The sequence below is a fragment of the Halichoerus grypus genome, chromosome 4 (genome assembly GCF_964656455.1).
Source record: "Halichoerus grypus chromosome 4, mHalGry1.hap1.1, whole genome shotgun sequence".
Lineage (NCBI taxonomy): Eukaryota > Metazoa > Chordata > Mammalia > Carnivora > Phocidae > Halichoerus > Halichoerus grypus.
In genome coordinates, this window is record NC_135715.1 from 52,927,542 (window position 1) to 52,953,357 (window position 25,816).

Consider the following 25,816-nt stretch of genomic DNA (forward strand, 5'->3'; position numbering starts at 1 on the left):
ATACACACAGATTATAACTTCTTATCAGCAGCTCAGGTCACATTTGTAGGCTTACCACTTGCCAGGCATTAAGATAAACTTTCCACAAGCTTTTCTCTCATTTGATCCTAGAAACAGTATCACAAAGTAAATAACTATCATACATAATAAAGCTTAGAGGGATGAGATAATTTGCACAAAGCACAATAAGAAGAGGCAGGTTTCAAAAGCCCAGAGTCTATTTTATAATTTTTTTTTCATTTTTATATAGGTGATCATATTCCCCATATCATTAAAACACAGTAACACTTGCTGCATGGTATTCCAAACTTCAAAATCCTCAAATCCTCTATCACTGAACAAATTATTTCAAACCTTCCAGTAATATTTAAAAAAAAAATGTTGTATGTACATCTTGTATACATCTCTGATCTCTGATTATTTCTGCAAAACAAACTTACACCTTTTATATCTAATAATTTCACATTTTGGAAACTCTAATTTGATGTTGTCAAAGAGCCCTTCGGTTCACCTCTTACGAGCTGCAGTACAAGGGAGTTTGAGGTATTTTTTAATAGCTAATTCTGTACACTCTCCTTGCCCCAGCAAACACACAAATTATTATCCATATTTTTGTAAAGCTTCTTATTTAATCTTGTGATTATTCTCACGGTTGAAATGTAGAAATAGTTTTTCAAACCACCTCATTCCACACTGAAAGCTTTATTGGAATTGCACACACCTCACTAATTTGGATAGAACTACAATGATTACAATATTGAATTTTACCATTCAGGAGCATCATCCATCTCTACATTATTCAAACTGACACTTACAGGTCATAGGAGAGTTTGGGAGTTTTTTGGCTTTTTTTTTTTTTAATTGAGCAATGTGTTTACATAGTTGTTTTTTGATAAGGTCTTTTTATTCCATTTTATTTTCTAATTGATGTTTGCTAATATTTGAGAAAGTTTTTGATTCCTGTATGTATTTTATAACTCTTTAATTTAATTCCATTTGTTCTAATCATTTTTCAGTTGATTCTCTTAGGTTGTACAGGCAAATTGCGCTCATCCAAAAATAACTGTACTTATTTTCAATAATTAGAAAGGCTCCTTTTTTATTTTTGTCTTATCAAGTTGCTTAAAATAATTCCCAAACCTTGTTCCATGCTATATTAAGAGTTTTCAGTTTAAAGAAAAAATGTTTTCCATCAAATAACTTTACAAAGCACTAGGTTAGAATTTCGGGTGCGGATACTGATTGGTGGTAGTAGGGGTTGAAGATGTCCTGATATTGTTCACTGCTCTAATATTTCACCATTGAGTTAATGTTGGTTATTGGTTTGGAAGACTATATGTATGTTAAGACAATCTTTTAAATTTCTAGTTCACCATATTTGTTTTTGTTGTTTTTAAATTAGTAAAAGAGATTAAAATTTATCAATGCCTCTTTTTTTTTTCTATAGCTAAAGAGGTGGTCCAATGGATTTTTTTCATGACCTATCCTGTAGTGAAAAGATATAAAAAGTTATAATATATAGTCAGTCACTTCACATTCCTAGAATAAACCTTACTTTGCCTTGGTAAATTAAGTAAGAGAAAAAATAACTAGAATTTTCTTTCAAAGTTAACCTCTACAAGTTTCTATGTGTGTGTGTTTCTCTTTCTCAGGCTGTGACATCATGGGGATTACAGTTCAGTATTAATTCTAAATTACTTCACCTTTTTCCTTGCTCTGAAACAACTTTAAAGAAGTTGTTCCTAAAGCATGAGAAAAAAATGTGTTCCTTGAAAATTCCAATGAACCTGCTGGTAAAATTTTCCAAGTTTAGCTTGTTAGGGGAGAGTAATTCTCAGAAAACTTTAGAAATCACTTGCATTTTCATTTGTCTTTATGTGTTTTAACTCTGAATCATTTTAGAGTTTTATATTTCCCTGTAAAATCATTCACTTAATCCACATATTTGATTTATTAGCATAGTCTTATCTACAGTAATATAAGCTTAATCTTTTCCAAATCTATGGTTCTGGCTCCTCCTTTCTAATGTTGTGTATTTGCATTTTTACTAATCTCTTCTTGATTAGTCTTGCCATAGATTTGTTCATTTTGTTGACCTTATTAGAAAACAAGCTGTTGGATTTTTATAACAGCTGTTTCTTGAAGTTGTTATTAATTTCTGTTCTTATCTTAATTACTGCCTTCAGTATCCTTTATTGTTCGTGTTCTAAATTCTTAGATTGGATGTTTAATTCATTTCTTTTTTAGTACTGATTGGATTTAAAAGTTATGATTTTTCGTTTCTGAGTACAACATCTGAGAATATAACTTTGCATGGCATTCCCCATAAAATGCTCTCATAATTTTTTATATATTCTAAAAGAATTTTCTCTGTCACCCAATTATTTCAGTATTTTCTTATTTTTTTGGCTTGTTTTTACTTTCCAAATGACTATATAAAATCAATAAACATGCAAAATCAGTAAGTGCAACTGGCCTATTGGATATCTGTTTAAGTTCCCGAATGGTAGAAAGGAGACAGGATAAATTACACAGGGAACCAAACGTGCAGGATAAGCTGAGCTGAGTTAGCTGTACCTCTGAAAGAGCTCCAAGGCGGAATACTGAGGTAGTCACTAAGAGGATGAGATGGAGAAGTTCATGGAGAGCAGCTTGGCAGCGGGCCCTTTTCCCTCCCACACTTGCACTACACAGCAGACAGCACTGACATGGGCCACTGGGTAACCAGTGAATGGAGGAGGGGTGTCTGGGCTCAGAGAAACAGGACAACATCCCAGGTACCTACTGACTATAGGAGAAAAAGAGGCTACTACTTCCAGAAGACAAGCTCCTAACTACCTCACTTGGCAACATGCCCAAAGAAACAAGATGACCAAGAATCATACAATTGAGAAAGAAGAACACAGGAGATAAAAAAAAAAACTTAAAATGGAAAGGAAAAAATACAGTTAAAGTAGTAAATAGAAAACCTTAATGTTTGTGTAATTACCATCAGTGAAGAGATCAGAAAGAGTATGGTGCTTATAAAGCATAATATTGCTATGAAAAAGTCAGCAATCTTGGTAAATAAATTCAATACATGTGCCAAGTAAGCAAAATGGAAACTTATGAAATAAATTAGTAAGCAGGATGATCTAATTAAAGAATTCTCCCAGAATGCAACGAAAAAGGCCAAACAGATAGAAAGTATGAGGAAAACAATTAAGAGATATAAAGAATAGGTCTCAGATTTCCAAAATCCATTTGATACATATCCCAGAAATAAATAACAGAGACAAAATAGGAGAAGAAACATAAAAGAATTAGAAATTTCCCTAAAGTGAAACATATATTTTGAGATTAAATAGACCAAAGGTCATACAAGATCAAAAACAAAAACACTGAAATTTATTACCACTAGGGAGGGGAGGGGAGAGGTAAAGAGAAGAGAGGAGAGAAAGGAGGAAAGGAAAATAAATGGAACAGAAAAAATTCAGAGAGTCAAAAAAATAGAGAATGGAAAACAAGAAAGAAAATATAGCTATAAAGCAAATTACATAGCAAGAATATGTACAAATGCACAAGTAATCACAATAAATGAGAATATATTGAAAGAAATCATGATTGGGGTGCCTGGGTGGCTCAGATGGTTAAGCGTCTGCTTTCAGCTCAGGTCATGATCCCAGCGTGCTGGAATCAAGCCCTGCATCGGGGTCCCTGCTTGGCAGGGAGCCTGTTTCTCCCTCTCCCTCTACTGTTCCCCCTGCTTGTGCTCTCTTGCTCTCTCTGTCAAATAAATAAATAAAATCTGGAGAAAAAAAAAGAGATCATGATACTGGGTAAAAGGAAAAACAGCTACTTTTTGTCACTAGAAATATAATTTAAACCAAATGACACAGAGAGGTTAAAAATTAAATGATGGAAAAAGAAATTGCCATATAAATTCTAACAAAAAAGTGAAGAGAAAATATTAGAATCAGATAAAAAAAGGCAAAAAAAGGAATCAAGCTGAAAATCATTAAATGGGAAGACTAGTATATTTCATATTGATAAAAATCTGTATTGAAAGACAGGCTTCCCTTAAGTTTCATTGGTTGGAACAATTTCCCATGTCCATAGCTAAATCAATCACAGTTGATGAGACTGGAATTCCCAGGAGCAGTTAGACCCTTTGGGATTAGATCCCTGGGACTTGGATGTGCCTGCCTTCTCTGAAAGATGGGCTATGCCAAATAGGATGTATACCTGAGGAAAAAAAATCAGGGTTTTAGGACAAAGGTAGGCAATCAATAGTATTCAATACACCACCCTGAAGTTATCACAATACACAATTTCCTTCTTTTGCAAGAAAGAAGGACTACAAAGTGACTACATCACCATATACTACAAAGTGACTGATCACCATAAATTAAAACATGCAGTGTTTTATTTCTTTGTCTCCTTTTAATTGTCTATCTCCTCCACTGAGAAGCAAACTTTGGGGGGGGCACCTGGGTGGCTCAGTCCTTAAGCATCTGCCTTCGGCTCAGGTCATGATCCCGGGGTCCTGGGATCAAGCCCCATATCGGGCTCCCTGCTCAGCGGGAAGCATGCTTCTCCCTCTCCCACTCCCCCTGCTTGTGTTCCCCCTCTCTTGCTGTCTCTCTGTTAAATAAATAAATAAAATCTTAAAAAAAAAAAATAGAAGCAAACTTTGGGAAGTCAGGGATCTTGTCTATCCTGTTCTTCATTGAAGCTCTAGCATCTTGCAGAAGCCTCCAAATATAATAGGAGTTCAATACATGTTTGTTGATAGGATGGATGGATGGATGGATGGATGGATGGATGGATGGATGGATGGACAGATACTGGGATAGATTACTCTGAGATAGATCCACCAGGAAAAAAAAAAAAGCTAGAAAAGGAAAGCTTCAAAGTGGTATTAAATACTGTTACAGAGTTACAGGGAGACAGGGATTGCAAAATGACCACTGAATTGAAGGAATTTACCTTTGGAGAGGTTTTGGTACAAGTATTTCTAAATATAAGTCAGAACATAAGGAACGAAGGGCAAAATGGACAATAAAGATGTGATTATAGTAAAATTACCTTTGTCTTTTTTTTTTTTTCCCAGTAGAAGCAGAAGAGATAGTGTCTCTAAGGATAGCAGAATCAAGGGAAGGGGTTACTTTAGAAATTCAAGAGTGAGTGTACTTGTTCCCCAAAAAAAGCAGTCAAATGAGAAGAATATATTGAGTATATAGGGGAAAAGGGGAATTAAATAAATTTATGTAAGAAGAGGGAACTGAATTAAATGTAAAATATTGAAAGGTTAACCTTAAGGAAGAACCTACTGTGTCCAGAGATCAGAGTAATGAAAGAATGTGAAAAAGACACACAGAGAAAATAAATGTACTATCACCTCAACTTAACTTAGATTAGCTGCTCATGAATCACTTCATCGTGGGTGTTCACTAAATATTTGTTGAATGAATGAAATGAATAAACACATGAACAGATGGGATATTATACGTCTGGGGTTTTTTTCTTTATCTTCTTATCATAAACATGATCCTTGTTTTCTTAAGCTAAATCCTAGAAGTGATACAGAATGAGAGATTCTACCAATCAGGAAATGCCTTCATGGACATGTAAACAACAGATTGAACAAAAAGGAAGAGAAATAAAAATAAGGTAAATATCCTTCTCTATCCTACTGTTATTGAAAACTCTAATGATGGGATTATGTATATGCCAAAGTTAGTCATTTTACTAAAAGCTACAGTAAGTAAAGGGAAATAATTTATGCAAAAGAAAAATATGCTCAATCAATAACCAGAAAATATGTATCAATATTTGTCTAACTCTAGAAGAAAAATAAGATTAAGAAATAAAAAGCTTAATTTTCACTGTTTAAAATAACTGCTCAACCTGAAAATTAAATCCCAGATCTGATTTTCTAATCTGTTGAGCATTCTCTTTGTGAAATGTTCTACTTTTAATGGTTTTCATGTTGCAAGTATTCCACCAAACTTTATAAAGTACTATTTAAAATTCACTAGAAGTTATTTTTATATAAATCATATCTTAACACTGACTTCACAACATTCTCCTCAGTATCTAAGTACCTCAGGACTTGATATTAAGTTAAAAGGTCATAGAAATAGACCAACATTTACATGTCACTTGACAGACATTATTGAAAATACAACACAAGTGTACATCAGACTTAGCTGCTACATGCTAATTACTACAGAATCTTACTATAATATTAATTATTTAATTGAGGATTTCAGTATGAGGCCTTTGTCAAAAGAAAAAGATGTTTTTTAAAAAGCACAAAGGAATAAAAATGTTTTTTGGTTTCTTCATTATTTACATAGTGGCTCAATAACTAAATGTACAACTTACATTATTTCTTCCAATGATTTAATTATTACCTACGATGCACAAAGCAGTTGAGTGACACAGTCATCTATGCTGTATGCTGATGGAAATGACCAGTAAGGGGTTGACCATTGTTGGAAGGAGGATAGCACTCAAAAGGATCAAATTATAGCAGTGACAATCAGTACATACAGTCTATTTCATAAAGTGATTTTACACACAATTGCCATAATAAATTATGTTGTGCAGCAAAGACATAAAGAAAAAATTGAAACCAGTTAACTCAAGGAAATCAAATGAGAGTTAGAATTCAAGTTAATTGTATAATAAAGGAATAGATTTGAGAGATATTCTGGAAGAAATGACAGGATTTATCAACCACCAATATGGCAAGAGGAGAAGTTGGAAAAGGAGAATGATGGGGAAGATAATGGTGTCCAACTAGCTAAATAATTTATTTTGTTCTTTAAAAGATCCGGAATGAAGAGACACCTTGGAGCAAACCACTGGTCTTCATTCTCATCCCATGCTGAGGAGCTTCTGGCCCCATCTGATCATATGTAGAAAAGGCAAGTATGACCATCAAGTCACAACATTGAATGTTTTCGGTTATCATGCCAGAAATTTTATATTCTAACGAGAATTACCCTTTAAGCACTGTTCTTAGGAGGTTCTGCATTCATTGCACTGATTTCCATTCTCAAAACATTTGGAATACCTCACATATTTGTATACATGTGTAGAGTATCCTCATTTTATATGTGCATTTTTAGGTGAATAGTTAAGCTAGTTTCATAACTTTTTATGGCTATTTGTTATGCATTATAGTATTCTCTGAACACTATTTATAATTTCATATATCTTTGGTTTGAAAAATGACAGTGACATTGATATATATTGTAGATCAGAAGTTCACGAGTGTTCTGTTATCTTCTGAATTACTGGCCCACCTACAGCAGATACACTATATCCCCTCTATGAAGCTAAGTACCATGAGAGTTTTGAACAGAAGTTTTGACCACACCCCATCATACTCTTAAAATACACCCGGATCTCACTTTTTATTTTTAATGCTTGTTTTTTCATAATTTTCATGTATGTAAATATTTTTGTTCAGAAAACCTTCAAAATTATCTAGTCCTACAAGCAAATAATTAGCAGTGACTAATAGGATCTTGTGAATACCTTCTGATGTTGTTCCTCCTTCTTCTTTTGCAATTTTTTATTTTCTTCTTCCTTTAGAGAATCCTTATAAGCCTGGCTTCTGGCCTATAAATGTATAGGAAAAAAAAAAAATCATAGGAAAAAGCATCAGCACAATATACTAGTCTGCCTGCCACGGGACTGGTTCTAATAACTCAACCTCTGTATCAAGCATACAGTAAGCTCTCCATACACACTCGCTTACTGAGTGATTTATGCATATGTCTGAAGATGTCCCTGGGGATATATAAAAACAAGGCTAGTATAAGCATAATCATCCAGCACATTTTAAAGGATGATCTAAATGTTTGTTTAATTAAGCTTAAAAATATCCCCTCAGAGATAATCAACATAGTTTATTCTTCTAGTGATAAGGATTTGAAAACCATATTTAACTTTCCTCTATTCCAAGTATATTCCAACTAACTAACAGCAGTTCTAACTAGACTCAGGTAAGGAGAGAGAATGGAGATGAAACTGGACTAAGAATAAGCCCATCAAGGAGGAGGAAAATCTATAGTTTTTACCTCATTTACAATAGCATCAATGCATTAAGTTGCCAGGCATTTATTGCTATTACTTTATTTAACCCTTAAATTCTATGAAGTAGATATTATCCTCATTTTGTGAATAAGGAAATGGACTTGGGTATGTGAAATAACTTGATTGGACCACAAGGCCAGAATGGATCTCCAATTCCAGGTGATCAGACTCCGAAGCCCTGAATCTACCATTCTCCTCCTTGCCTGGAATATCCCTCCTTCAACACTTCCTACTCCTTTGCTGCTCAGCTAAAATGCTGTCATATTCAACACATATGGAATTCAACATATACGGAACTCAACTAATGGCTTACACATGTAAATTCTGGAAATTTTTCCTGCCTAGGAAAGATATTGCTCTCAAATAAAGCTATATTCTTCTGTAAATTATATAGACTCTAAGTAGCTGATCAGTTAATCTCAGAGACAAGCAATAGAGACGGTGACTTTAGAAGCACTGATATACCATCTACTAAACTACTGCTCATTAATGGTATCCTATTAAATAGCCTGTCAACTGGTGACTGATACCGCAGAATTCCAGAGATGCATTTCTTTCTAAGTCTTTGCATCCTTCATTGGTACCTGAAGCTCATTTTTATTTCTGAGAAGGAAAACAAAGGCTGTTCAGGAACACAAGAGTCATTACTTCTGGCTGAATTAGAGCCTCAAGGGGCAGCGTTAGGAGAACCAGCACACACAGTAGGATGCCCTCCAGTCCCACTGACCCAGCACGACAGGGTTTCACACACTGGCATAGTGACCACGCCTTCTGGAATTTATGAGGTTTCAAGTATTTTGTCTGTTCATTTGTCATACACTTTCCCTGTTCACAGTGATTTGTAGCCTACCCTCTGTGAGGCAGAGAGGGCAGCCTGATAAGCTAATATGTAGGAAATGCCATTGTTCCCATAAAACTACCAGCAGCATCATGGCAGGACACTACATATTTCAGGCCTAGTTCTTTGGACTAATAACCCATAAAGCTTATGAAGGCTGGTCCCCCCCCCCCCCGCCTTTCCTTACTATAATTTTTCTCAAGCACTTCTTAATTCATTCCCCCATTTCTGTCACTATAAAAACCCACATTCCATCAAATAATAAGCTCTTGCCAGGAAGGGAGAGAGGCCTTTGGAATGGTATCATCTACAGCACTACTAATTGGAATAGTGGAACTCCAGATGTGTTCAGAAAGCGCTCACATATTCAAATCCTGCTTCATTAAACGGGCAAAAATATCCTAGGATTTTCTCTTATCTAAATCCTAAACACAAGAGAACTGTGATAAGACACTGAAGGTGAAGAGTTGTTCTCTAATGACCCCTTCTTTTTACATTAGAGAAGGCTAGTCTTTATCACAAGTATTCCATATAAGACCTGAAAGAAGGAAATGGACCAGGGGCACACATCTTCTACTCAAGAGATTAAAAGGAGTAATAAAATATTTAGTTAAAGCAGATATGATGATTGAGTGAGAAACCTAAATTCTATTTGTATAACTTCCTTTTAAACCTAACCACCTTATTGGTCTTTTATCAGAATACGGGTCCTAGTTTTTTACTCAGAAAAAAACACAGTGATTAGACACAAAGTGTCATTTTAAAAAGGCCATGGAAACTGGGAAGTCACATGGCTCCTCAACTATGAAGAGTTCAAAGTTACTCGCAATCCTAATTCTTGCTTACCCAGCTGTGATTCCCAGGCAGGACAGGAAGTTTCTGTTCAAAAATAATGGGGGGGGGGGGACTTTTGATCACGATTTTTCTTAGTTCTAAATCCCAGCAATTTCTGTCACTGTATTCACATGATTTTTCTATCACTAAATATGAATATAATATTAATACTAAATTTTTGTTATTCAACCAAAATATACATTTTTACTCACCCTGCCCCAAAAGTTATGCTTATAATACATACATTCAATAAATAATATTTAAGCCTCTATGTGCAAGCACTTTGTAAGACATGATCTCAGACCGCAAGTGCCTCATAGCCTAGTGTGGAAGTCAGACAAGATGACTGATGATTACAGTACAGCATGATGGGTATTATGGACAGAAAAAGCTAAAAAGCACATTTAATTAAACTGGATCAGAACACCTTCTTGGGGTGTCTGAGTGGCTCAGTCGCTTAAGCATCTGCCTTCAGCTCAGGTCATGATCCTGGGGTCCTGGGATTGAAACCCACATCGGGCTCCCTGCTCAGCAGGGAGTCTGCTTCTCCCTCTCCCACTCCTCCTGCTTGTGTTCCCTTTCTCTCTCTCTCTCTCTCTCTGTGTCAAATAAATCAATAAATAAAATCTTTAAAAAAAAAGAACACCTTCTCAAAATGGGTTGACACTAAGTTGCGTTTTAGAGAGTAAGCATGAATCAGACTAAGCAGGGGGAAGGGCACTGTGTGAACAAATGAAAAATAGCATGGCATTAGTTTGTTAGGGCTCCCATAACAAAGTACCACAGTCTGGGGGCCTTAAACACACAGAAATTTATTGTCTCACAGTTCTAGAGACTAGAAGTTCAAAAATAAGGTATCTGTAATGTTGATTCCTTCCGAGGTCTGTGAGGGAAGGATCTAGGATCTCCTTGGCTTGTAGATGGCCATTTTCTCCCTGTCTCTTCACATCATCTTCCTTGTAGATATGTCTGTCTCTGTGTCCAGATTTCCCCTTTTTATAAGGACACCTGTCCTGTTAGATTACAGCCCACCCTAATGACCTCGTTTTATTATTCTCTCTATAAAGACCCAATCTTCAATACAGTCACACCCTGAGGTACAGAGGGTGGGGACTTCAACAAATGAATTCTGAGGTGGGCGTGGAGACCACAATTCAACCTGTGATGAGCAATTAAGTTCCCATTTCAAGATGGTGGAGTAAAAATGTTTCTGTGCCATCCTTCTCTCAGAAATTACCCTGCACAGAGGAGAAAATGAATCAAACTCTACATTCAGAAACCAAGATACCCGCAAGAAGCTGGCTTTCTCCACAGAGCAACGTGAGGGCCCAAGAAGGACGCGACAGCTGTCGAGGACGACAGATGGAAGATGGGAAAGTGGCTATTCCTGCTCCCACCCTGAAAATTCAGCCACTAATTCTCCCAACACTGACAGTAAATCAGAAATGTATTCTCTGGATAAACTAAACCAGGCACACCTAGCACGGAAGGTCACGGTGGTCAAATCCCAGTTGGAGAGTGAAAGGACTGTATAAAATCCTGCATACTGAGTAGTGAGCCTCTGGGCCCCCTTCTTTGAAGTTTTCCTCTGCTCCCTGCACCGGGTCCTCTGAGGGCTAGAAGGTGATATTTTATCCATGAAACAAGAACAGGCTGCTATTTTTATTTTTTTTTAAGATTTTATTTGTTTATTTAACAGAGAGAGACACAGCAAGAGAGGGAACACAAGCAGGGGGAGTGGGAGAGGGAGAAGCAGGCTTCCCGCCGAGCAGGGAGCCCGATGCGGGGCTCGATCCCAAGACCCCGGGATCGTGACCTGAGCCGAAGGCAGACGCTTAACGACTGAGCCACCCAGGCGCCCCACAGGCTGCTATTTTTAAGAAGCAACAAAGAAGAAAGAAGGTCTTGAAAAATAAAAATATCTTCCCTCCCCCCACAAAAAGGCTGCCCATAAAATATTTAGAAGATAGTCAAGAAAACATGTGAGATAACAGAAAAAATATGTGTACATACACACACACACATACACACACACACACGTGTGCATCTCTGCCCCCGTTCCTGGCACAGACATCCTAAAACCTTTGTAGTTTCCTAAGTATTTCCTAAGTGATAAGAGCATTAGGAGCATCTCTTGGTTTCATATTTGTCTTTGACCCCATCCCTCACACAGGGCTCCTAAACCCATATAAATTCCTAAGTGTTAAGAGCATTACAGCATCTTTGTTCTAATGAGGCTTGCTGGATGGGCTCCAGGATGGGAACTGGTCACCAGAAAGACCAAGCCATGATTAGAAGCTTGGAATTTCCCGACCAGTCCCCTCCAACCCTCCAGAGAGGGGAGAGGGGCTGGATATGGAGTTAATTATTGATCATGCCTACATGAGGAAGCCTTCATAAAATCCCAGAAGTATGAGGGTTCTGGGAATTTCCAGGGAGATGAACTCATCCACACTGGGAGTTTGACCCTATCCCAACCCACAGGGACAGAAGCACCTGCACTCAGGACACTCCCAGACCTCACTGTATGTATTTCTTCATCTGGCTGCTCATCTGTATCCTTTATCATATCCTTTAATAAACTGGTAAACATAAATGTTTCCCTGAGTTCTGTGAGCCACTCTACCAAAGTAAGGGAACCCAGGAAAGGAGCCATGGGAACCCCCGATTTGTAGCCATGTTTGACAGAAGTTATGGGTAACCTGGGGACCTACTTGCAATTTGGCATCTGAAGGGAGGGCAGTGTTGTGGAACTGAGCCCTTAACCCCTGTGGGAACCTCCAGGTAGGTAATGTCTGAACTGAGTTAAACTCTGGGACCCCCAGCTGATGTCACAGACTTGGTTGGTGTAAGGAAAGTTCCCACACATCTGTTGTCAGAAGTGTGTGTGTGTAGTCACAAGACAGGAAAGGAGACACTCAGGAGGGAAAGGACAGGAGATTTGTCTAACCCAATACACCAAGAAGGAGAAAAAAAGGTCAAAGATAAATTAAAGGAGAAAAATATTTTTTTTCCACAAAGAAGAAAATAAATCCAGGAGGCCTAGGATTTCAATAATAAGAATTCCTTAGAGAAAATGAAGGGAAATAAATCAAAGAAATAACACAAGAAAATCACCTAGAACCAGAAATGAGTTTCCAGACTGAAAATGAATATAAATGACCCTCATACTAGGGTACATCACTACAAAATTACAGAATACCAGGGGGAAAAAAAGATATTAAAACATTTTCAGGGGAAGCGGGATAAAGCCCTTATGTATAAGGAATGAAATTCAGATTGCTTTGGATTTCTCAGGAACCAACACTCAAAGGTAGAATAGCAATGCCTTCAGAATTCTGAAGGAAAATTATTTCTAATTTGGAATACTTATTAGAAAATTACAAGCTAAGTGTGAGGGCTCAATAAAGATAGTTTCAGACATGCAATGACCTGAGCATGCATCTTCTCTTGGGAAGCCACTAAATAATACGCTCCATCAAAACAAAGAAATAAAACAAGAACATAGAAGATAGGAGACCCAAAAATCAGGGGACCCAACATAGGAAAACAAATAAGAGCAATTCCCCAGATGACCTTAAAACAGCGAGCCTCATCCTAGGCTGCACATTAGAATTACCTGGGGAGTTTTAAAAGCCCTGAAGCCCAGGCCACAATACAACAGGATCTCTGAGGGGAAGACCCAGGCATCAGTGAATTTTAAAACCCCCCAGGTGATTCCCATGTGTAGGTGAGGTTGAGAACCATTCAGTGAAAGGAAACTCCCAGAATAACAGCTGTGTAGGAGGCCAAATGAACAACCAGCCCCAGTTAAGGCAGAAGACTGCTGCAAGAGGGCTGTTTCCAGGAGGGAAAGGAACCCGAAACTGACAAGCTTTCTCACAGGCACAAAATGGAAAATTTTGTGGAAATTTGCATCAGAGACACTTGGTGGAACAGTCACAAAATCTGAAGGAAGGCATTCAAATAAATGTTCAGAGGAAACTAAGCCAATGTTAGCAAAATTTTTGAAAAGTTGTAAAAGAAAGAAAATGTAAAGTATACTAACTGGCTTGGCAGTGAGAAAAAATTTATGTAGTCATAGTAAGAGAAAGCATGAAATACTGAATAGTTTTATATTAGGAGAATGGAGAGGAAGGAATAAATTAACAAAATCTAAACTTGATTAGTCAAGCAATAGCAATATATACATTGGGTAGATGAATCCAAATAACAAACAGCTAGGAGAGTGTGGTGGGAAGAATAATGGCCCCCCAAAGATGTCCACGTCTCAATGCCTGGAAGCTGTGAATGTCACCTTACATAGCAAAAGGGACTTTGCTGAAATTGAGGATTCTGAGATAGAAGAGGATCCTGGATGATCCAGGTGAGCCCAATGTAATCACAAGGGTCCTTACAGATGGAAGGCAAGAAAGTCAAAGGGAAGTGATGTGAGGATGAAAGCAGAGGGTAGATGCAGCCACACGCTGGGGGGCCAGAGTGTTGGCAGCCAAAGGGAAGCTAGAAGAGGCAAGGAACGGATCCCCCCACCCCCCACCTTGAGCCTCCAGGAGAAGCCAGCCCAGCTGACACCCTGATTTTAGCCCCTTCATACTCAATGCTGACTTCTGACCTCCACATCTGTAATGGAACAAATCTGTGCATCTTAAGCCACTAAGTTCGCAGTAATTTGTTACAGCAGCAACGGGAAGTTTTTTTATAGAGGCATAACTGACATAACATTATATTAGTTTCACGTGTACAACATAACGATTCAATGTTTGTGTATATTGCAAAATGATCACCTCAATAAGCCTAGTTAATATCTGTCACCATACATAGTTACAAAATGTTTTCCTTGTGACTAGAACTTTTAAGATCTCTCTTAGCAACTTTCAAATACACAGTCCAGTGTTGTTAACTAGAGTCACATGCTGGGCCTTACATCCCCAGGACTTATTTTATAAGTAATGAGAAATTAATGCAAGGAGTTTAAAATATTGGGAGTGGGAAAGAGGTGGAAAGGGTGCAAGGGACACAGGTATTTCTTTAAGTGCTGACTTTTTTTATTATGTTCAGTTAGCCACTGTCTAGTACATCATTAGTTTTTGATATAGTGTTCAATGATTCCCATAACACCCAGTGCACATCACAACACGTGCCCTCCTTAATACCCATCACCCTGTTGACTTTTTAAAAACATGTGGCACATGGATAAAAGTTAAACCAAACTGCACTAGGGCTTCTAAGGAGCAGAAGTGAGAGGAAATGGCTGGAAAGGCATGAGCCATGGAGCAGCGCCCCCCAAACATTAATGTGTACACAAGTCACCACAGACTGTGTTAAAATGCAGCTTCCTATTCAGGTCTGGAGTGGAGCCTGAGATTCGTCTATACCTCTATAGGCTCCCAGGTGATGCCCGTACTACTGGTCCACAGACCCCATACTTGGAGTGGCAGAGACCTAGAGTCTATGTAGAGAAAGGTATCATGCAGGGAGGGAGGAGGGCAGAGGGCCGAAAGGGCTTTGTGCTTAAGCTAAAGCATTTTGACTTTATCTTTGAAGATACAGGGAGCCACTGGGCAGTGGAACCACAGAATGAGATTTTTTACATTATTCTTCTCTGTAGAAGAGGAGGCAAGAGGCAACAAAGTGGACTGGAAACCATTTAGTGTATAACCAGAAATATTCAATGTTAATGATTAGGGAAGGCATGATGATGCTGGGACTTCTGACTACACACACACACACACACACACACACACACTACAGAGAACTGTATCAATCCATGTGTAAGTAAACACTGCATCTTTTGTCTGAAGTTCTCTTATGTATCACTTAAAGGAATTTTCTTGTAGTCTTGATGGAATTGCATAGTATTTATTAAATTCCCATCTGCCCATGGAAAATCCACATTTAAATAAGTGTGATAAGAACAATTTTCTCAGAAAAGTTGCATTATGTTAAAATTGTTTTTTTTTTTTAACTTGAAACCTTGCAGCTCATCACACCCCATATAAATGGGTACCACACAGTGTTCACATTCCATACGTTGATAATAATTGAGGCAAACTGCTCGTGTCTTCTTTCCACATCACAAAAAGTGCCCTGTATATGTGGGACGTTCCTAAAGCATCAGAAATGGTTCTGCAGAGCATTCTCAGAGCCATTCTATGCATATGGATTAGACAGAATGAGAAGAGTACAATATGGGTAAAAAAAAAAAAAAGTCACTTAAGTATATTGAACACCAACAAATTATTAATAAGTTTGGTGTTGAAAGGGGAGCAGCTATTGAACGCAGCTCATCAAGAACCATCCTGGGTGCAATGCTGCCCCTTATTTTCTATTAATAGCTCTGAGGATCGTGTGACTAATGCAATAATCAATCCACAGAAAACACAGCTCTGGGAGAAATGACTCATGTTTTGGACAACAATATTAAAATTCAGGATGATCTTGTTAAATTAAAGAAACGAGCCAAAAATCAATTGAGCAGGCACACACAGTTCTGCCAGGTGTTTCAGACCATAGGATTCAGGAAGCCCTCAAGCAAAATCAAGCCTATCCTGGCAGCCAAGCACCCAGTTGATAACGCTATCCAATTCCTGTCTTTCCTCCCCTCCCTCACAGCCACAGGGGATCTGGATAGACGTCAAGTACTGTCCCTACACAGGATTTAGCTCTACTACCTACAGTTTCTCATTCCTCTAGTGCCCTGCAGTGAGGGAAGAGATAACAGATATGACAGGACCTGTGGCAAATCTAGACTTTGGAACACATTAGAAGTGGACCAAAAAAATAAGGAACTTTTAAAATTTTGTAAGAGCATAAGGACCTTTTCCCAAGGAGTGTCATAACGTGTTCTTGACATTTTAAAACATGGTCACTAAAGAGAAAGGGGGATGAAGGAAATGAAGATCAGGTTTCTGTAATATCTTATTTACCTACCCAAACTCTGGAAAAGTGAACACTCTTGAAAACTAAAACCCATCTTTTCTTTCAACTACAACCCTTTCCCACAGGCATCCTTAATTACACTTACTTTCTTGTCCCCAGTTAGCTAGTCAATAACCAAGGCCCTGCCAATTTCACCTTCTAAGTGGTTCTCTGACCTGTGCTCTCATTTCCACCCTCCTACCCACTGCCCTACTTCATGCTTTCATCATTCCTCACCTGGACTAACACAGAGCCTCTTAGAGGCCTCTCTGCCTCTCTATTCCTTTAGAGCCATCCTTCACATGGTTACCAGTGTGATTCTGCTAAAATACAAATCTGACCTTGAACCTTCCCTAAAAATTTTTAGTACCTTCAGCACTCACAGAATGAGGTCCAAGTTCTCCAATCATCATACAAATTTCTGCAGTGTTCTGCTGGGAGCACTACAAGCTCCACGTGTGATGCATTTCTGGAAGTCTTGATGTCTGGGGGATGCTACCAGCATTTTGTGCCCAGGGGTCAGGGTTGCTAAGCATCCTGCAGAACCCAAGACAGCCTACACAATGAACTACCCCACCCAAATTGCCACCTGAACTACCCCACCCAAATTGCCCCTCATGGTTCTTGCATCCTTCTCTAGCCTTCTCTAGAAGAGTGAGCTACACAACTTTTGTTCCCTAACATAAGCTGTGCATTTTCTTGCCATTATACCTTAATTCTTGCTTCTATGTTCTAATTCCTGACACCCAGAATGACTCTTCATGTTACTGACTCATCCTTTAAGCTTTAACTTTCTAATTGTTTTATGCTCTATACTCACCTGTTGACTTTATAGCTATGGTTTATCTCCTTCACTTAACTAAAGTCCTTCCAGGCAGAAACTGTATGCACTTGATAGACCTTATGTAAACATAAAAATTTGAAGGATAGAAAAATAGATGGATGACTAGGTGAGATCAAAGGCTTTTCAGAGGCTGAAAGGTGCCCATAATGTAGATAACAAGTACAGCATTATTTTATAGCTGAAGGAAGCAACAGTTGAAGTCAAAGTTTCAGATCAGATCATCTGCCTTTAGTCCCAACAATCTACAATATAAGGACACTCTATGCCCTTAGTCTTCATTCACTAAATGCCTCTTTATAAAGTACCAGATGGCAACCCTGCATGGCATTCCACTTACCCAAGTTGAAGACTGTGGGTCACGAAGAGCAATTTGACGGGTACTTCTGTCTGGCAACTCTGCTTCCAGTCTGCTCAGGAACTCAGCAGTTTTGCTAGCAGGAACACAAATACATGTTAGTGCCTTCATGAAAATAGAAATATTATTTATTGTGCCTTTGGATACTAGCCTAGACTTTTATTGGGTGATGACTGAAAATCTCCTGAGTAGAACAAAAGGTGAGTTGAGAACAAGGTAGCGTAGAAGACCAAAACAAAATGCTATTGCAAGACCACATTCTTGAAGAACATTAGTCTGAAAAATATAAAATTGTTTGTGGAATGTGAACCTATGATTTCATATTTTCTACTTTGTGTAGTTTGACATGGAGATAAATGCTCTCTCAGATTCCACAGTGTGGGGTCCTAACTTCCCTTTTGAGCATTTAAAGCTTGACACTCAGACTTCACGACAGAACTGTGTTACACTGGGTCCCCTGTGACTGTCATTCCACACTGGTTTCACATGGCCCTTCACTTACTTTCTCCTCTCATTTCCCTCATGGCTTTGACTGCTCTCAGGATACATAGCCCCTCCAATGCAGTAATTCTTTATCACATATGGATCATGGACCACCTCCCCTTTGGGATTCTAAAAGCAGCAATGGGCCCTCTCTCTCCACACAGACAGACAGACCCACACACCTTTGCATTTGATTTGTACCTTCCATGGGAGTTAAGAAGTGCTGCTGGTCTGGCCTGCATTTCTGACACCTCTTTTTAGCTCAGAAAGATTGGCCTAGAAATATCCTCAGTTCTAATAAGAAGTTCTTTGATTTTCCCTTAAAAACTCAAACCACTGGGGGTGCCTGGGTGGCTCAGTCAGTTAAGCGTCTGACTCGGTTTTGGCTCAGGTCATGATCTTAGGGTCATGAGATCGATCCCTGAGTCGGGCTCTACACTCAGCAGGGAGTCTGCTTGAGATTCTCTCTGTCCCTCTCCCTTTCTCCCTCCCCATGCCCTCTGTCTCTCTCTCTCAAAAAATAAATATTTTTTAAAAAGAAAAAAAACCCAAACAATCACCCCAATTTCTCCTCTCCTCTATGTCAAGCAGAGCACACTAGCATTGTTTCCTAGCCCTTACTTCAATGACTTTCCCATGCTGCCTACCATTGATCTCTATTCCTTTGTCCTTTCCTCTTGTAATTTGTGGGATTTTTACCACTTTATTTCACATTCACAACCAAATACCTCATGGAGGCCTAATTTATATCGCATCAGCTCCTTGCAGCCTGCTCTCTGCCTGCCTCCTTCCCTCAGTTATCCCTCTTCTCCCCCCTAATATTTTAGTCCTACTGCTAGGATCCAATTCATCAAGCACTTAGGATGTGGGCATCAAAGGAAACGCAACTGGTCTGGTAAAAATAAATGGTATCCAGTGGAGGTAAAATCAAAACAAGGAATTCAAAATTAAACAGAGATGCCCACATCACTTCAAATAATTACTTAGATAGAACATGGCGTTTGAACAAGGTCAGAAGCTTGAGTTAGGAAAGGAAGAGCAAAAAGTTAAGCGATGTACATAACCCTGAGAAACATAAGGCTTCAGCAGTTGAGACAAACAGCCTCTCCATTTGTCTAGGATTGCTTATCTTGCCCAGAGTAGACAAGGAGACTAATGAAGTCGCAGAGCTGGAAGCTGCCCCACTGTCTGGGGCTTTATGAAGTCATCAGTCAAAAGTGTTAAAAGAAGAGAGTTGCCAGAAGTTGGGATGAGATTCCTGAATATCCTTAGCTGAGTTCAGACATAGGAAACGCAGTGAAAAAGAAACACCATGATAAAACAAGGAAGGAACTTCAGGCCAAGTTGACTGGCAGCCCTGCACTGTGTGCTGACGGTTGCTTTCTTAACTGTGGAGCCAGCCACTAGCCACGGCCCTTCTGCCAATGACCACTGCCCCACTTACGCCACAGGACTAAATCATAACGACGGTCACAGGAATACAAGTACGGGTCTGTGCAGAATGCGGATTATTCCCCAAGATTAAGTACACAAACAAGCCAAGTTCCAAGCTACTAAACTAACTGGTATTTCTCTACTATTAGTACAGTGCCTAGGTATATACTCTAGTTTCCATATATTGGCTAAACTGAATTGGGATCCTTGTAGGCAACCGTGGTCATATTTAATAAAAATAAAATACACAACCTCCTTGAGGGCAAAAGTAGGAGAATTTCCTGGTGGGAAGTCCAACAAGACTAAGAACCCTGGACTGCAGCACTGAGTCACTTTTCCCTTGGAGTTTCTTGCCCTTTGTCATCCTGTGACTTTGCCACCTATTGAGGGGATGATCCTGTTTTGCTTTATCACTCTAACCCAAGCGTCAATAGAGGACTCCTTCCTTTATTCTCCACAGAACTGATGAAAGGATTACCAATAACTCAGACTTGGTTTAGATTTAGTTCCCTCATGTCCAACTTAAGACCTTCAAGCGTCCTTCCTGCTTGTTTTTAGGGTGATTCCTATAGCTTATCCTAAAAGGTGTCTTCAGGATAACCTCACTTCAATATAACCCAGTTGCAGCAGAGAATTGCTAAATGTCCAAATTCATGTTCTCCTCTTCTAGTCACACAACTTGACTATATTTCCTGGCCTCCCTTGCAGTTGAGGTTGGCCACAGGGTCGAGTCTTGACCCCGAACATGAAAGGGAGTGATGCATACCCCTTCCGGGACGAACTAATTATAAACTTCCCACACATGCTCCTCCACACGTTTTTCTCCTTCTCGCTGGCTGGAATAAAGATAACCCCCAGCACAAACTTGAAAGTTGTATACTGAAGTTAGGGAAGCCTATATTGGCTTGGGGCCTGCCTATATGAGTAGAGGGGGCCTCCACTTGAACTTGTTCACCCATGCTTTAAATGAGCCAGAAAAAAACCCCATATTACTCAATCTATATATATATTTTAAAGTCTATTACAGCACCTAGTGTACCCTCATAACACAACACAAAGAAATATATACAAGAGAATCATTTCTCCATTCAGGTGATCAATTCCAAAACTATAAGAGGTAGCCAAGAAGAGTTGAGGAAGAAGAGAAAAAAAGGATTCTCAAGGATTCAGCTAGGCAGCTTAGGTATTTCAGAACCTTCGTCGGGGGAGGGGAAGGTGGGAAAGGGGAAGAATCTGTTCATCCTTGAGCTTTGTCTTCCTGTCAGTTCTAGAAGCTACCTAGGCCCAGTGTATAAAAAAGTATGATAACCTTCCAGATGCTAGGGAGGGTGTCTTGCAAAACTGGTCCCTTTATAAATTGCTAATGGAAGGGAAAATTGATGTTACCGCTTCAGAGAGTATTTGACAATACTTAGTAGAGTTGAATATATGTATCATGTCTAGGTGCCTACTCTAGAGAAACTCTTGCATAGGTATTTAAAGACACCTGAACAGGGTCATTTAATCCAGCACCATTTGTAAGAGTCTCAGAGATAGAGAGAAGGAAGATAGAGGGAGCTGGGGGTGGGACAGGGGTGGGGGAGATGAGAATGGAAAGGAAGAAGGAAATGAACTAGATCTACATCAAGAATCAATATGGTTCAATTCCAAAAAACAGTATCCAGTGGGGGGAGGAGGAGAGTTGTGAAAGTATGATACAGTGATCAAAATATCTGAAGGACACAAACAACAGTCTGAATATATGAGTAGAGGGGGTTGTGTGGTTTCATATATATGTAATAAAATTGGAAAAATGTACATGATGAGAAAAAGAAAAGCAGCCCAAGGCATCTGGGAACTGTTCTGACACATCTACACCTCAATGTTATTACAAACTAATCTGACTAAGCCATGTTGTTCTACTAATGGACATAAATGATCCCACAGAGCATCCACTTCACATAAGTACATCTCACAAATTACCAAATATCCCCCATCTTGCTAAATGAATGGCGACTTCCTTACCAATTACAGCTTTATATTCATCTAGGCTGTCCTTCCTATGGGTAAGATTTATTGAGACAGCCAAACATAGAATTGTCCCCACATGCTGACAACACATAATCCAGAGCAATCCCCTGCTTCTTTAGACCCTTCCCAAAATTACCCAACCAAAACCTAAATCCTAATCAGTTATTCCTAGCAGCCTTACTGAGCTATCCCTCCATTTCTTATGGTGTGTTTTCTTTATCTGCAACAAGTAATAAACCCAGCACGTTCAACTACCGGTGTATCCCTGGTGGTCTTTGGCTGAAGGGCACTGACAAATGTTACATCCCAGAACAGCTGTTACTGCTAGGAGAATGACAGAGGGATGGGGGAAACAGTGAAAGGGTTCATTCATCTCCATGCCATTTAAATTTCTTTTTAAAAATGAACCACATGTGGAGGGCACGTTCTGCATGGAGCACTGGGTGTTATGCACAAACAATGAATCATGGAACACTATACCTAAAACTAATGATGTAATGTATGGGGATTAACGTAACAATAAAAAAATTTTAAAAAATGAACCACATGTAAGCAAAATCTTAGGTATGACTTTAGTGGTTGATACATATTTTCTGTGATTTTGAAATGTTTCTCAAAAAGACAAAAAGCATACACACCATTGTGGTGCATACTGGGGAAAAGCTTTACACATGCCATTCTAGGTTCCTTTGAACAATAATTTCCAAAATGCCAATAGGAAGACCTGTGTGAGGCTGGAACCATGAGAATCATCTATGGTGCTTCTTGGAAATGACTGTACTCAAGACTTGGACTTTCTAATTCAGCATACCTGGAGTAGGATCTGAGAATCTACGTTTCTCAAAAGCAGCCCTGTTGATTTTGAGAACTATTATAGTTGTACAGATGGATATTTAATATGCATAATTCTCTTAGGTCCATGTGATCCTGACTTAAGATTAAATCATGTTATAACACTCATTTGAAAACAAAACCTCAGTGTGTCTTAGGAGCCCTTCTATATGAGTACTACCTAACAGGACATTCTTCCTGTGTTTCACAATAGCTTCACAAACCTGAACTTCCCCACCGTGAAGGTTAGGTGAGCAAGTAATCATTCTTACATTTACACATGCATTTGTGCAGGCAACAGATATTTCTTTAGTCTCTGCTTTGTGCTTAGCAATATGGGTTATCAGATAAACTAAACAGATACCGTGCCTGAGTTCGTTTCGTGTAAGTGGATGTGAACAAAATCCATTCATACATTTGTAAGCACTCAGAGCTAAATCAGCAGGGAAAAATTTGAGGGTAACCGGATATTAGAATAGCCCTAAAGTATCTCCCCCAATTACAAAGGGAAGAAAATAACTTTACAGTGGAGATTACCACAACCAAGTAATGAGAGTTAACATCAGCAATAAGGAGGACATCAACATCATGTATCCTCTGATATGATGCTCTGAGGACACAGCATCACTTCTTAGTATTCTGAAAATTAAAACCTCAATCTGATCATAAGAAAACATCAGATAAATCCACATATGAGGTACATTCTACAAAGTAACTAACCAGTACTGACTGAAAGTGTCAAGGTCATGAAACATAAGGCAAAAATGAGGCACTGTCACAGATTGGAGGAAACGAAATAGTCATGACCACTAATTATATTATGTGATCCTGAATCAGATCCTAAAATAGAAAAAGAACATTGGAGAGAAACTGGTGAAATTCTGATAAAGCCTGTAGTTTGTAGTGTTACATCAATGTTAATTTCCTAGTTTGATAATTGTACTATGTTTATATAAGATATTAACATTAGGGGAAGGTAGGAGAAGATCTTACTGCAAAACACTGTACTATTTTTGTGACTTTCTCTAAACTGAAAATTATTTCAAAAGAAAAAAAAAAATCTCCCTCAGATCTCTTCCTTACCTGAAACCAAGACTGTATCTTAAAGACAGTGCTTTCCTCCAAGTTCCCTAAATGGAGGTATTTTATTTCTCATACTACATTGTCCTCAGTGCCTAGTGGTGACACAGGCATCTTCTTTGCTCCCCGTGCTACTGCAGACCATTACTTCTCCCCCCATCACTTACAAAAAAGAATGTCTGTTCCTGTAGTGCTCCTGACATCAGTATACCCTAAGTTCTTCCCCTCTTTGCTACTGCTACACTCCAAACCATCTGGTCAACCAGCTCTCATTCATTACGACTAGCCTTCCTCCTTATCTCAACTAGTGTCAGTGACATGGAAGTCCTTGATCTCCTCCCTGCCTTCCATCCAGCCCCTAGGCTCTGGTTTTGGGGGGTTTTTTGTTGTTGTTGTTGTTTGTTTTTTTATTTCCTCATCTCCAGTAGCTCTTCATTCTGCCTCAGCAACACTCCTCGAGTCCTACCCTAGATTTTATCATCATTAACAAATATCCTCCCTCCAACATATGAAATGACAGATCTCACTCTTGGACAGAACTTTCTGTCATTCCATGTTCTTTGCACAAACATCCTCACTATAATAATTTTCTAGCCTCTTTGAGATTTCCAAACCCTTGTTTCCTCCTTTCTCACCATCAGTTCCCACCCATCTTTACTTATGGGGCAGCTTAGAGTCCACAGTCCATTTTTACAAACTTTCCTTTACAAATGCCTTTAATTCTCTCCCTCCTCTTTCTCAGATAAAGTCAACCATCTGCATGTGTACCAGAGCAAGTGAATTAAACTTGGGGAAAAATAATATATCAGGTGTTTGGGGATGGTAGACATGGAGGAGGATGGAGGAGTGGTGGGGTCAATTGGCTTCACTTGAAATTCACGAACACTGACGTCACTCTAAACTGAGCCAACACCAACTCCTACCTGGACTCCGGCAGTAATGTTGTCTCTAGCTTCTCCATTTCCATTCTTGCCTCCTCGAATCTATTCTTGACACAGCAAATGGTAATCACTTCTTAAAAAGAATAAAAAAGCTTCTGAAGGCTTGCCCCCTCTAGTTAAAATAAAATCCAGATTCTGCGCCATGGCCTGCATGATCTGTCTGGCTCCTGCCTATCTGGGCAAATTCAAGATCTCTCATTCCCCACTTCAATCCCAATATACCAGCTTCCTTTCAGGTTATTGAATACACTGTGTGCTGATCCCTCAGCCTAGGACCTTCTCTCCTGGTTCTCAGCAGAGGTCATTCTTTCTCATGCTTTCATCTGCAGTTCAAATATCATTTTCTCAGAGATTCAGGTCTTCCTGATCATGCTAAGGAGATTCTCCCTCCCAGGCCCAGTATTCTTGATCACTGGTAGAGATTGCTATCTTCACCACTATGTTCTCCCACAGGAATTATAGTCTGTTATCCTATATATTTCTTGGTTAGCTTGTTTATTATCTGAATTTCCACATTTGGTTATGGGGCTATATTCGTTTTATTCATAATACATACCTAGAACCTAGTAACCTGGTAGAGTGCTTTGCCAGTTTTTCTAGAGTTGTCTTTTTCTTATTACTTTGTAGAGTTCTTTGTGAAACTAATCCTTTGTCCATTACTCTTGAGGCAAATATTTTCTCCTAGACTCACTTGTAGTGTTGTTCACTGTGTCTCCTATCATAAATTTTTTCTGTAGTCTGTACTTTTCCTTATAGCTTCTGAGTTGTGCACATGACTTATAATTTCTAAAAACATTCATTACATTCTAATTTTGTGGGTTCAATACAGTTTGTCAAACTGTCTTTTTGATACTGATTTGAAAGGATACTTTTATCAATAGCTGAAGTCCTAAATACTAAATGCCCATATATTCATGGGCCTACTTGTAAATTCTCTCTTTCATTGAATAGATTTATTTATTACAATGCCAATAACACTTTATTACTATCATACTTTTATATTACATATATGATACCTGGTACATTAAGCCTCTCCCAAGTCCCTTCAATTTTTCATTTTTAAGTTTATCTACTTTTTTAGTATTTTCTCTTTAAACTTTATCAAATTCCACAAAAGGCCTGTTCAGGAGAAATATCTTTATAATATTGATTTTTTC

General features: G+C 38.7%; 1 protein-coding gene across 4 annotated transcripts in view; it reads right to left on the bottom strand.

Moving 5' to 3' along the window:
- Positions 1-25,816, bottom strand: part of EPSTI1 (epithelial stromal interaction 1) — an 87,051-nt gene that overhangs the window by 17,463 nt on the left and 43,772 nt on the right. For 3 of the 4 annotated variants that reach the window (XM_078070319.1, XM_078070321.1, XM_078070322.1), the window contains 2 exons: positions 17,863-17,956; positions 7,531-7,614 (listed from right to left, as the gene is read on the bottom strand). In XM_078070319.1, the coding sequence (XP_077926445.1) occupies positions 7,531-7,614; positions 17,863-17,956 (178 nt within the window). The remainder of the gene's footprint in view (positions 1-7,530; positions 7,615-17,862; positions 17,957-25,816) is intronic. The other variant, XM_078070320.1, reaches the window with a different exon arrangement.